General features: G+C 41.5%; 1 protein-coding gene across 1 annotated transcript; it reads left to right on the top strand.

Moving 5' to 3' along the window:
- The first annotated feature begins 114 nt into the window (after positions 1–114).
- SCP2 (sterol carrier protein 2) lies at positions 115–13,618 on the top strand. Its single transcript, XM_053469172.1, has 16 exons — positions 115–260; positions 2,247–2,298; positions 2,571–2,642; positions 2,847–2,978; positions 3,281–3,345; positions 3,937–4,063; positions 5,116–5,179; positions 5,682–5,768; positions 6,676–6,826; positions 6,914–7,061; positions 7,191–7,298; positions 8,985–9,141; positions 10,132–10,222; positions 11,000–11,129; positions 11,670–11,749; positions 12,796–13,618. Exons 1-16 carry the CDS (start codon positions 210–212, stop codon positions 12,889–12,891), a joined length of 1,611 nt encoding a protein of 536 aa, XP_053325147.1. The 5' UTR covers positions 115–209; the 3' UTR covers positions 12,892–13,618.
- The last annotated feature ends 325 nt before the right edge of the window (positions 13,619–13,943 follow it).

Raw genomic sequence — 13,943 nt, 5'->3', positions numbered from 1 at the left:
TTACTGTTTGTCAGTGTCATGTGACCCGAGCTTTTTGGACTCTGTTCTTTGATTGGTCGCCTGAACTGACAGAAGGCACACCTTCCTCTTAAAGTGGCAGGCATACGTTTAAAGGGAGAATCGCAGCGGGAGGTCCTGGCTGGCAGTGTGAGAGTCGGTATCAGCGCTTCTTTTTACCTCAGTCCGCAGAATAACACCCGAGGCTCAGCATGGCTCCACCCTTAAGAAGAGTGTTCGTGGTGGGAGTTGGGATGACCAAGGTCTGGCTGTTCAAATGATCGTGTGTCATGTGTGTGTTTGTCTCATGTTCGTTACTCCACTTGGTTAATCATGTATGTGTGTGTAATACACAGCCATGAATATACACTTCATGTAATACAATGCAGAGATTGTGGCTGGGTTGCCCCTGGGCTGGGTATTCACCCTCTTCACTCCATCTACCAGTATGTTCTGCCAGCTGTACTGGGAATGATTTGCTTAATGGTCCAACAGGATGCCTAGCGCAGAATTACTTTGTCCTAGTAGGTCCTCATACAGAATGTTAATTCCCAGTTTGACTGGTGCACATCCTGTTCCAGGTACTGGTTCTTTGACCCCCCCTTCTTTGGTACCAGTACGATTTAATTGTTACCGTAATAATGTTATTAATTTTCACTGTCCGCATTGTAATACTGCCATGGAATCTGCTGGCGCCATATAACTAAATGTAGTGTCAGGGCTGATCAGTAGTTGAATGGCTTCAGCAATCCCATCTAACTCTTTTGACTGCGAGATTCTCCGCAGCATTTCAGAATGTATGTTGATAACGTTGTCCTGCTATCAGTTATTGCCTGCTTTCATCTGTGCCACAGTCCTGTGAACTTAGAAACCAATCATTGTTAGGGGGGGTCCACTTCAGAAATGCATTAAAAGCTCAAGGACCACCTTAATACTCTTCTGGCTATATTCGTTAAGTGAGAGTTTCCATAGAGTTCACAATTGCTATTTTCAGCAGAAGTGGTGGAATTTGCAACCCTGAGAAATGTAATTATTTGTTTGGGTAGACATACGGGCGTCCAGAAAATTAGAGAGTTAAGGGACAGGGAAGATTTGGCCTGTTACAGCAGGAAAGATCCGACGGCAGTCGTTTAAATGTAGTGTTTTTGTATGATCCCAGGTTAATAGTCAGCTGGATTTGGCTCGGATGCGTTGTGATAAGATTCTAGGGAGCAAAGGCTGTTTTTGCCGGTTCTCAAAAACACTTCCAAACTTTTAATTAACCGTTTATTGAACAAAAGTTAAGATGATTAATAGAGCTGCAGGGCACTGTATCTCATGATGACTGCTAAATGTATACATATCTGTCCCCAGCCTGGGGCAGAATAACCACCCGACCACAGACCTAACCTGCATGGTGCTCTTCCTTGTGCCGTGCATCCCGGACATATGATGTCAGCTGCCGAACAACTCCTTGTGGGGAAAAAGTATTCATACATATTGTACTCCAGTCATAATATATGTATGATTACTGTGTGCCTTACATGTCTAGATGTATTATACTCTAAGGAGTTAAGTGCGTTTGTTATTTATCTATATAAAATATATATATATATATATATATATATATATATATATATATATATATATATAACAGAAATGAGATCACCGGGTGAAAAAAAATGAGCACCTGATCACCATCCGGGGTAGTTTGCCCCAGGAAGGAAAACCACAGCACTGGGTTTTAGGGTAGCTTTAGGCGGTCCCTGGGCAGCAGCTTAAAGGAACTGTTCCGAATGTCCCTTTCTTAAAAATAACGCCCGCGGTAGATGCTGTCGCCCTCCTCTGTGATCCAACATTGAATCCGTGAGTTAATCGGTGGTGGAAAAGTGCTTTCTGCAGTGGGAGTGCTTTCCGTGCATGAGTAAGGTGGTCTGAATAGACCCCTGCCAGCAACGCTAGCCAAACCAGCACTGGAGCTGACTGTTGGTGGTGTGATGGCTTTGGAGTGGCAATAGCCGGCAGGTGGGGGAAGAGGCAAGGTGGACACCATGTAAATTTAAAGGGATCCTTCAGTTATGTATCAAATTGCGTATGATCCCTGGAGTATCCCTTTAACGGTGACCCCACACTCTTGCCAATCATATTGTCCTCCATCTTTATTTTGACGTCTTTGCGCATGTAGATGCCTGCAATGTAAATTCATTTTTGATCAGAGTTGAGCAGGCCCATTGCTCGTGTTAAGTAACCTCTTGTCTTGTGTTTTATAGTTTGAGAAACCTCGGGATGCGTTGGATTATACAGACATGGCGAAGGAAGCAGGTATGCCAAGTCTGTTGGTGTCGGACAGAAATACTGTTTGTCAATCATAGCTGGCAGTAAGCCAAATATATCTTAATTTTTGTTTGTGTTTTTTTCCCCTGTATTTAAAAAGCTACTTAAAATATATTAGGCTGTTTATTTCCATTTTTTTTTTCTCGTGTACGCTGCTAAACCAGGATTAGAGGTAACAGAGGTATTCTGAGTGTGTATAGTACTATTATTACCTCTCAGTGGACGTACCTGTAATCCGCTGATTTCACTCTCTCTGACAGGCCAGAAGGCTTTGGCCGACGCCGGTGTTCCGTATTCGTCGGTGGAGCAGGCCTGTGTAGGCTACGTCTACGGTACTGTATATTCTGCTAACAAAAATCTAAAAAATCCCTGCAGCGCTATGTGTTGTACTCTCTACCTGTAACTACTTGTCTATAGTAATGACAGCATTAACACTAGACTTGACTGCCAGTATCTAAGTAGGCTTCTGTCCATTACAGCTGGAAGGTCTTTCTACAAATGTGTTACCCATGCTTTAAATGTTTTCTCACTTCCAGGTGACTCTACATGTGGGCAACGTGCTATCTACCACAGTTTGGGACTCACCGGGATTCCCATTGTCAATGTCAACAACAATTGTTCCACCGGATCCACAGCACTGTTTATGGCGAGACAACTGATACAGGGAGGTAAGAACCACGTATGTTACTGGAGGCCAGTGATAGTGTGATGTCCGGTGCCAATGGAAGTTGAAGGAGAACAGATCTTTTCATGCCCTGTTTCTAATTAGTACCATTTCCCACCGATCCAGTCTCGGGGCTTCTAGCTGCTTTTTCCAGTGAGGTATTATTGAGTTGTCTTTAACAGGGATGTCCACATCAGTCGAATACACCTGTATACCCAGCATTCATTCTCGCCTATGGCCATGTTCCATGCCTTGCTAATCTGAACACATGAAACACATGTTTTGTGTTCTACAATCTCTCCTCAGGATTGGCAGATTGTGTCCTGGCTCTTGGCTTTGAGAAAATGGAGCGTGGATCACTGGCACCCAAGGTTAGTTCTGTTGTAGCTCCCACATATATCACCACTACAAATTTAATAGGGGAAATAGAGCATTGGAGCCATGAGGGGCACTTCAGTTACATTCCAGGTGTCTATATGGCCCTTGCAGTCGAAATCTTCTCCCCCTCCATGGAAAAGTCAGTAACCATTAAGATTGTATGAGCCACAGTTCCATCCTAAAGAACGTTATTCACAGTAAGGGCCAGGAAGCTCTAGAATTCACTAAAGATGCAGTAACTCCAAGTATTTTAGAGGCTTTTGGGCTGAATTGTTAATAAGGGCTACTCATTGTAATAGAATAAACCCTGGATCAACAATTTATTATAACTAGCCTAGTTCTGGAAGCTGTTTTTCACCCATTTGAGCTAAATTGGCTTGTGCTTTAAAAAAGTTTTTTTCCCCCTTCATCTGAATCAACGCAATGCAACTGGAGCAAAATAAACAAAGAGATTGGTTTATTTTAGTTTTTTAATATATTCTTGGAATACGTTATGGTCATTTCTGTCTGCCGCCACCAGTCGTACGGCTCGTTCTTCTGTATCTAGTTATGGCCGAGAAAAACTTTGTAAATTGCTGTTCTAGTTCACAGACCGGACCAACCCTTTGGACAAGCACGTGGAGGTCATGATGAATAAATATGGCCTGACGGCAGCTCCCATTGCTCCTCAGCTATTTGGTAGTGCTGGCAAGGAACACATGGAGAAATATGGTAACTATCCTGCTCGTCTGGACATGGATCGGCAATTTCTAAGCCTGGTCTCTCTACATGATCTTTTGAAACAGATTAAAATAACATAGATGTCAATACCTGCTAAATACAGTGTACATTCATACACGCGTTATAATTACTTTATTAATTGCGAAAATATTGCCGAGCGCTGTGTACAGGGCAGGCACGACGTACTGATATGCCACCCAGCCGGTGTTTTACCGGCAAGCTGCTAAAACTGATTTTGATGCAGTGATAAACCTCCGATAATGTGGCGGGTATGCTTGATGGGGTATGTAATTATATACAGTAACCCTAGAAACCACTGGCATTTCTTAAATGAAGCCTAAACAGGAAGTAGGTGGTTTGGCGCAAAATGGCACAGATTGTATGGGTGTATGGTAACCTCAGTGCGGGGTGTACAGTAACTTCTGTGAGGGGCAATTACAGCCGAATTATCTAACTATCGTAACTATTGTGTAGAGATGAAGGAACTCTTGCATGGGGTACAAGTGTACCCCGGTGTAGGGTAAGTAGAGGTACTAGTGCCTTTTTCCTTCCAGTTCAGGCTGAAAATGATGTATGCCCACAACTTCTGTCTATTCCCCCACAACCTCCTATTAGATTGTCAGCTCCCAAGGGTAGGCCCCTCTTCCCCGTCTTGTCTTAGTGTGTGTTAATGTTATTGTTTTGCATATTTAACGTTCTTGTTAAATTCTCTGTTCCTTGTTAGGGACAGTTTTTAATGTCCCCGGCACCCCCCTCCCCTGCTATAGAAGAATGCATATTATGGCTGGAGTGCCCCTTTAAGGACAGTTCAAGGCAGCACCTGAGACATCTGTATGCCACCACTTAGCTTTAGCTCTGGGAAACTGTAAGGTTAATGAACCAACCCTTGTGGGAAATAACTGGTTAAGTGAAGCTTGCTTTCGGTTATGACAGATGAAAATGAAGATGCTGTGTGAATAATCGCAAGGCTTTGTTTTACATATAATTCCGTTTTTGTATACATTTGTACCTCTAAGTATTCTATTATCCTTTGTTCCACATAGGCACAAAAGAAGAACACTTTGCAAAGATTGCTTGGAAAAACCACAAACATTCAATTAATAACCCGTGAGTATCTGGACATCGTAACACTGTCTCGCATTAAAAAGCAATTGCGCTGCAAAATGACAACAAAACCAGACCCCCAAAATAGATACTTTGAATTGTTGATTTTGAAAGGTTTTCCTAGATTTTTTTTGCACTATCTTACTAGGCTTTTGGGGTCCTGGGTTGAATACTGTTAATTTTCCCTTACCGCAGTCAGATGTCTGCCACGTTTTTACAAAAAGGACTCGTGGGATATGTAGAACTAGAATTGCCAAATTCCAAATAGAAATAAAAACTGTCCTTTAATATATCATTTTAATAACAATGCATCAAAGCCAATCGCCGACACATCAGATTTACACATAGTTTACATTATGGCATCACACAAGTGTTTTTACGCCAGTGAACAGAAATCTGTTCCATTATCCATTAACCCTTTTTGCAAACAAGCTGGGACACTTTTTTTGCCCATCACTATTCTTTTCTGTCCTGCTCTTCACAAGTTGTTCTCTGTCCTCTACAGGTATTCACAGTTTCAAGACGAATACAGCTTAGACCAAGTCCGGAATTCACGGAAAATATTTAGTTTCCTAACTGTTCTTCAGTGCTGGTATTAGGAAATGCTTTTGGATATTTAATGCATTTATTTTTTGTGTATACATATGTGTGATTTGATTATATATAATCAATGGGAGCACTTTCTTTCTGCGATGTATATAAGTTACCATTGTGTTAAATGGTCTTTTTTCACCCAGGTTCTCTGCCCTCAAAGCATAGAATATCTTTTATGTTGCCACGTGGATGCTTCTTACCATTATAGCAATCTACTTTGAATGTGCCTGATTTTATATTCTCTTCCACATGTTTTTTTTAAAGATCTTCTAATTAAAGCAGAGGAAACTCTTGCAGAACATACCCCAAGCGTTGTATCCAAAGCCAAACTACTAACTGCAGGGCACTATAATGGGTAAAATGGCATGGAAAAGAAATGTCTTTAAGGTATTCGTACACAGAATACCACGAGGACAAATGTTTCTAACATGTAGACGTTAGAAGATGTGTAGCCATAGAGATCAATATAAAATAACTAAAAACTGTAAGATCCAGAAATATAGGCACTATGGCTACCTGGCATAAGTGAAAATTGGCTCTTGTTATACTACTCTCTCTGCTGTATGTTTTGTGGCACATCTGTATCCACTCTGATATCTTATGTTATGGCATAGATTTTCCACAACTAGTGATATTAGGTAATGTAAGAGCTCATGCCCTGTGCTGACATCACATCTGGGCCAGAAGCAAATGGTGGAAAGACAAGGGCATGCAAGGATATTGCCACTGGAGGGCTCGAGCGTCCTTCTGGCTATAAAGTTGCCCATCAAGTAGTAAGCCATGCAGTGAGTTGGCAATCAACCCTCTCATGTCACTGTCTACCAGAACTGGCATTAGAACTAAGGACAGAACTGCTCTTCGTTTTAATGATCTATTCCAAGTCATTGCATTTTTTTTGTTAACAGCCCAACATCTGATGGAGCAGCTGCGGCTGTTCTGGTGAGTGAAGATTTTGTCCACAAACACCGTCTGGAAAGCCAAGCTGTAGAGATCCTGGCCCAGGAAATGGTGACCGACACCTTAAGCACGTTTCAAGAAGATAGCTGCATCAAGATGGTAAAGTTATTCTCCAAAAACATATCAAGTAATGTTCATGTCGGTGGGCAATAACATCAGCCTGACCTTCTCTTCCGCCCTTGCCAGGTTGGATATGATATGACCAGGCTAGCGGCTGAGAAGTGCTATAAGAAAGCTGGGGTGACACCTGAAGATGTCAATGTGATTGAGCTTCATGATTGTTTCTCTGCCAATGAGCTCATCACGTATGAGGCACTTGGCCTTTGTCCACCAGGTAATGAGTTGGTTTGCCATTGCAGGTCTTTCTCTAAGCATTGGGAATGCATTCCCTAATAAGAAAAAAAATCCTCACCAATAAAAGTGCAATCTATGCAGCTTGTTGGTTATATTCAATGTTTTCCAGGCCAAGCTGGTGCCCTGATCGATCGAGGAGATAACACATATGGAGGTCGATGGGTAATAAATCCTAGCGGAGGCTTGATCTCAAAAGGACACCCTTTGGGAGCAACAGGTCAGTTATACACACTTTTGTGTGTATGTCCAACCACATCTGTTTGATAGATTTATTTTAAAAGAAAAATGTTTTTGTAATTTTGCTGCATATGTAAAAGCAGGAGCCCTTGTAAAGAATCAAGATGTGACGTACCTTATATTGACACAAGTATATTTTATTTTGCAGATTTTGTTTATTATATACTGAAAATACGCTATTTATGTTTTTGTCTGTTTGCGATAATGTGATGCACAATTTACAATCAGTTATTGACTACTTGCCCCTTCTGCCTGCGGCCCAACCTCTTTGGTTGGCTTAATCATGCAGAGAAAAAAAACATCTTACCAACCACTGGATTGTCCTTTTTAAGGTCTGGGGTAGACTGCACCAGGGTTAAATGTTTAACTCTTCATAATGTGCAGCATAGCATTTAAGCTGAAATATATTATATAAAAACTACAGACTTTATATAAAGTTATCATGTTATGTATTTGGTATCCACTGTGTGGAAGTACAGCAGGGGAACCATATTCCATTACTGCCGGCTTGTGTTGGCCCATTCAGCTAGAACTTGACAGCAGATAAGATCTGCTCAGCCCAACTAGTCGGCCCATTATTCCTGGTGTAAAGACTCTGACCTTAATCATTCAGGATAACCATATGCCTTTCCCATGCATGTTTAAACTCCCTCTCTGTATTAGCCTTTACCACTTCTGCTGGAAGGCTATTCCTCCTGCAGTTCCCTTGTAATATGAAATATCTATACACTCCATTGAACCCCGTCAAGGATATGCCCCCCCCCCAAAAGTTAAACTATCTCCAAAAATAAGCACTTGGCAGTGCTGTGTGTGTGAAAGGGCAAACACTGTTCTTATCTGTTTGTTTATGCAGCATTGTAGGATTCGGGTGTCTTTATCTGGTAAGCAGATATCGCTATGGATACTTTACCCTTTGCACATTGAACTTCACACAGATCTAGCAATGACTCTACACACTGATCAGATACTGTAAGTGATAGTGGAAACATGTACCAGGTACAGCGCAAAATATCCCACTCACCCAGACCCGGCTAGATGCATAGACAGAGGATACGCTACGGCTTATTAATACGGTAAAAAGCCTGCTCTGCTCCCTTATTGTGGGCTAGAATGAATCCTAAAAAAGTAGCTTTCTAGATCTCAAATGGTAAAATCTTAAGAAGGAATCCCTGATGGTTTTTAAAGTTTGACTACGTTTACATTGGCCCGCTCCAATAGGTAAAAAAGTTTGAGCTGTATCTTAACTGCAGTAATGATCATTTTTGAAGACCGAAATAAACAATCTCAGGTCCCAATTGCTTTTAGAAAGCTATCTGATATAAAAAAAAACTAATAGTCCCTTTTGGGCATTTTGTTAAGATGTGTCTTGCTTATGTTAGGCAGTAAGATAATACTTGAACGTTTTCTTGCTGCCATAAAGGAGTGAGAGGTCATATATAGTAATTAATGATAAAGGGTGACCTTTGTGTTAATTACTACAGCAGGAGGATCCAAGAAGCTGGAACCCAAACTGGGTTTTACTGCTCTGATTAACCTCCCTTCTCCATGCAGAAAGGGAGTAAAGTGCAGCTAGCGGAAGGTTTAAGCTGCAGTTCCGCCTGCTGGCCGGCAGGGTGTGATAGAGAGCCGGAAGTAAAGCGGTGTATGTCTTTTCCTGCATCCCCAGGTCTCGCTCAGTGCGCAGAGCTCTGCTGGCAGCTCAGAGGTCAGGCCGGCCGCAGACAGGTTCCGGGGGCTAAGATCGCTCTGCAACACAACATTGGCCTAGGAGGAGCTGTGGTGGTCACTCTGTATAAAATGGGCTTCCAGGATTCTGCATCCAGGTGAGTGCTGCCGCCTAGGGCCTTGGGCACGTTATTATTATTATTATTATTATTATGGCGGTTTATGTAATGCAAAGGAGTCTTTATTGTGTGTGTGTTTAGTGAGTACTTCTCTCCCTTGCTGGAGACTGCAGAATTTGAACCTGTAATATAAGGCCTTCCCATAGGATCACTAGCCTTGGATGCGATCACTAGCCCCACTCTGTCATGTGTTAGGACTGGGCGACTGCTGCATTGTGGGAAGCCACTTTGTCCCAGTAAATGTAAGCTGTGTTTCTGTAAATCAGAGCTATGTCTGGGTTCACCGTCCCTTTATCTCGCTGCATGCTGGACTGCAATTAAAAGGCTAATTTTTTTTATACAAGTTAACAGTTTTGAATTACTTTTAAAACAGATCCAGGCCTGACGTTTGTTCCAGAAATGTAAGAACAAGCAGCCATAGTCTAAAAAGTAGGGCCGGAGGCTTAGATGTAATGTAAAGAAATGTATTTTACTGACAGGGTGGTAGATAAATGGAACAGCCTCCCATCACAAGTAGTAGAGGCTAATACACTGAGGGAGTTTAAACATGCGTGAAGCTTTCCATAAAGGACTGGGTTCTATACACTTAATAAACTTTAAAAAAAAACAGTTTTTAGAGACTAGTGTGTTTCAGATGGACTATTTAGGCCGTTGTTTTGCATGAATATCCCGTATTTATACCAGCTTTATACCCTGTGAAACCCTTTTAATGCGGTATGACTACCACTAAAGCTTGCAGGGAAAGACGCAGTTTCCACTCCCCAAATGTTATAAAAGCCAGACTCGGTGAGCTTTTCCTGCAGGTAAGGCTTAGTTAAATAATTATATATAATACTTAAATAAGTTAGATAGATCAATGCGATCTTGCAGGGCCTGCTTGATCCTTCTTGTAGCAGAAGCTTATCAGTGTTTGGAAGCTCCTCACTCAACGCTCTGATCTATTGACCTCATCATGTCTTATATCCACAGTACCTCTCGTATCCAAATGGCCCCAACCAGTGCCGAAGATGGATTCAAAGCTCAATATGTGTTCAAGGAGATTGAGAAGAAGCTGGAAGAGGTAACTCGTGCACTTCAACCCCTAAGCATCCTACAGTGGGTTCAGGCACATTATAACTTTGTGGACGTTACACAGAAATAGAGGCGTTTATCCCACCGCATTGGCTGGCATGAAAAAAATGTGCAAACAATGTGGCTGATCAAAGATCGTACTCCTAATCGGGAAGGAGTCCACTGATAAGGTGTCCAAGGGCAAAACCTGGGCAGAGTCTGTTTCCCTTGAATGCCCTGAAATTGCCATGTGTCACAAACTGGAAAACAGACTGACAGCCATGTTTTAGGAGTCCCGTCAGGGTTGCCTGATAAGGGACTGCAAAAATTCTGTTTGTGTTTCTTTCTATTTACTGGGAACCCATGTACTCCAAAAAAAAAAGTGTTGTGTTCTCAGATGTACTAAACAAATCATATTGTTCACATTGTTGACTTTCACATTGTTAATGTCATGGACACCCCCATATAGAAGGATGCATGTTCAAGGTACGCTTTCGAGTAAAAAATGAATGCACTTACTTGACACAGAACATGCAGCTTTGTTTTCCTTCCTTTTGCGTTCCTTCTCTGTGGTGTCAATCAGTGGCAGGAAAGAGCTCCTATTTGAATCAGTGTGAGCAGGAGTTTCCTGGAGGTGGTACAAAAATGTGTGATATTTTACCTTCTTGCAATAAAGTCAGACAGCTTTTTTTTCTGTTTTTTTATTTTATTTTTTTATGCAGGGGGGCTAATATAACTATTGTGTGACTGCTGATTGTTATATTTTATTTCTTTTTGGACATTCTAGGAAGGGGAGCAGTTTGTAAAAAAGATTGGAGGAGTATTTGCTTTTAAGGTGAAGGATGGGCCTGGCGGAAAAGAGGCGATATGGGTAGTAGATGTTAAAAATGGCAAAGGATCTGTGAGTGTCAACTCAGGTGGGTAACAAAAATTAAAAAAAAAAAAAAATCTCCATCACCTGCGTTTCATCAGCAGGTTCAGGGTTAAGATGTTTATGGGACAATCTGTGTTAAGGACATTGTATATAATCAAAAGAACTGTTGTGACAGAACCCAATTTATTACAATACACATTCAACGCTTGCTTAAAACTCCCCAGATATAAGCTATATTTAATTTATCTGTGATGGTTTCGGAAGTGTTTTTTTGTCTGTATGGAAGGATAGTAGGGGGGTATTAATAAGCGGCTGCAAATTAAATCCATAACTGTGTGTAATGTTTGTATTTTCCAATTAGATATTCCTATACATCATGAACTATTAATATGTACAATATTTCTTTTTAAATGAGGTTAAACCATAAGAAAGAAAAGTTGTCCTTATATGTTTTGTTTTAAAGGAATCCCATATGTTTGCTTCATCTTATAAGTCTTCTGTGTCACACATTACATTGGTTCTTGTGAGAAGGCAGCGGTTGTGAGCCTTTCCTGTAAAGGTTTCTTATCTACTTATGTTGCAGATAAGAAGGCAGACTGTACCATAACCATGGCGGACTCTGACTTATTGGCATTGATGACTGGGAAGATCAATCCTCAAACGGTGCGTTACTGACTTAACTTTATTAGTGTTTTGCCTATGTCCATCTATACAGATTCTGCTTGATAATGATCATTGTCCCGAGCCTTTTATTAACAAGTGGTGCTGGAACTAGTTTATGGTATACATATTAGAGCAGAACTCTATAATAACCGGACAGTGGGCTGTGGGTGCTATAACTCAATCACTGAGGTGGCTTATAATCATATTCCTGTAGGAGAAGCTCACTGGGGCTGACCCTTCATATTGTAAAGTCAGAAAGATTAATTTACAACTCTCCTTCAAACTCCCACTTTAATAAATACTCATCAGCCTCAAGTTTTTGTTGCTTGTTCAGCAAAGCTGTCACCTGACTGCAAACATTGGGGGTCTATTTACTAAAGAGTAACAGATTCACTGGACTGATCCTGTATAATGTATAGGGGAATGTATGACATTTCTTTTAAAGCGGTGGATTCTAAATTATGCCAGCTCAGCCCTTCACAACGGAGAATCTTGTTAGTGTGAAGAAACCAAATTCTCCTCCCAACATCCATTTAGTGAATAAAACCTGCCCTAGTTTGATGACTATGGGTAACCTGTTGCTTCTAGTATTCACTGTTGTGAGCAATGGCGGACTAGATCGGCATTAGAAATGAACTCTGATACTTGTGCAAATGGCCTGGTGGCCCTTTTCATTACAACATATTTTAATAGATACAAAATATTTGGAACAAAAGAGTAAAGCGATGCAGGTTTGTCCCTCATCTGGTCTTTTCTGTATGAGAATAGAATAAAATGGTTCTTGATTGGAGCTTTTTATATGGGGCACCAGTGATTCTGTCCATATGCCCCTGTTTTAAATTATGACATGCTAAGTGCTCCTAATCAAATACGATGAGTAGATAGCAGCCAACTTACTGTGTATTATTTGAAGATGTTCTGTTGTATCTGCCAAGTTCACCCACATTCCACTCCAGGTTCTATCTGCCCAATGCTGCGGCCACAATGTGTGACTTCTTAGCGCCCTTCCGGTCTGTTTTCACTAAACGCTTATCTGTCTCTATCAGGCTTTCTTCCAGGGGAAACTGAAAATCACTGGAAACATGGGAATGGCCATGAAACTGCAGAGCCTGCAGCTGCAGCCTGTGAAAGCCAAGCTGTGATGTGTCCTCCAGCGAGCGCCGGTTCTACCCTGTGATGTTCTCCATCTCTAGCTTCTTATGGAGCGACCGTGACTGCAGCTTCCTCCCATCGCGAAGACGGAACTCCTTTCCTTTAACCCCCTAATTTCTAGACAAGCCTTATGATGGAGCATGGAATACTTTGTGTACTACTGTGCCAGTGGGGCACAACTCCAGACCTCAAGAACCGCAAACAGGGAAAGGGTGCTATGTATCCTTACCTGAACACAGGTAGAATAATGGTTTTTAATAGAGATGCCCAAGCTGAGTTATCCAAATACTGTGACCTGTTTGCTGCCCTCAAGTCCTGGAGTTGCGCCCCACTGTATGCATGTGCACTGAATGTCAGTACCTGGGCACTATCTCCGTATATGAGGGGCGTATGCATCATACACGTAGATATTTGTATGACTTCTCAAAGGCTTGCCATTTACTCCAATGGATCTTCTATCTTTCCCCGTTCTTTTTGAAGCTAATTTGGCGTTATGCACATGATTTAAATAATTTCTGTGATTTCGGAAAGCACTAACAGCCCAATGTAGAGGTACTGGTTTATCTTCTGTAAATACGCTGCTATCTCCAGCTGGCAGTGAGGAGATCCGTGGTCTCCTGAGTGTTTTAGTTTTTTTTAGACTAACGCTGTAATTTGTTAATAGTAAACATTTTAAAAAAATATATAAAAAAATAAAATACCTGATTTAACAAATGATTTCCTACAGAGGAGTATTCTTTACCTATAGAAAACATGCTAGGTTATGATAGAATTGTTTATGATCGCACAAGCCGAAGATCGCTGTGCCCAATGCCAAGCGCTGTGTGGAGTGGTGTAAAGCACAGCGCCTCCGGAACGGCGGAAACGCGTTCTCTGGAGTGATTAATCTGGAAGTCTGATGGATGAATCCCGTTGTACAGCACTACAGAATTTGATGGCGCTATATATTATAATAATAATATTAATCCTGTCTTGGCGGCTGCCTGGAGAACTCTCTACCTGCCTGCTAGTGGAATAAAGCAGGTGTCATCTACTCATTGAT

Source organism: Spea bombifrons, chromosome 6 (assembly GCF_027358695.1).
Source record: "Spea bombifrons isolate aSpeBom1 chromosome 6, aSpeBom1.2.pri, whole genome shotgun sequence".
In the NCBI taxonomy this organism is placed as follows: Eukaryota; Metazoa; Chordata; class Amphibia; order Anura; family Pelobatidae; genus Spea; species Spea bombifrons.
The sequence above is the reverse complement of the archived record's forward strand: the minus strand, read 5'-3'. Positions and strand labels throughout refer to the sequence as shown.

Bases quoted from the DNA above. Each gene is read 5' to 3' on its own strand.
- SCP2 (XM_053469172.1), top strand. From the start codon at position 210: ATGGCTCCACCCTTAAGAAGAGTGTTCGTGGTGGGAGTTGGGATGACC. The intron at 2,299-2,570 runs GTATGCCAAGTC...TCTCTCTGACAG, and splicing joins AGACATGGCGAAGGAAGCAG to GCCAGAAGGCTTTGGCCGAC. The intron at 11,750-12,795 runs GTGCGTTACTGA...TGTCTCTATCAG, and splicing joins GGAAGATCAATCCTCAAACG to GCTTTCTTCCAGGGGAAACT.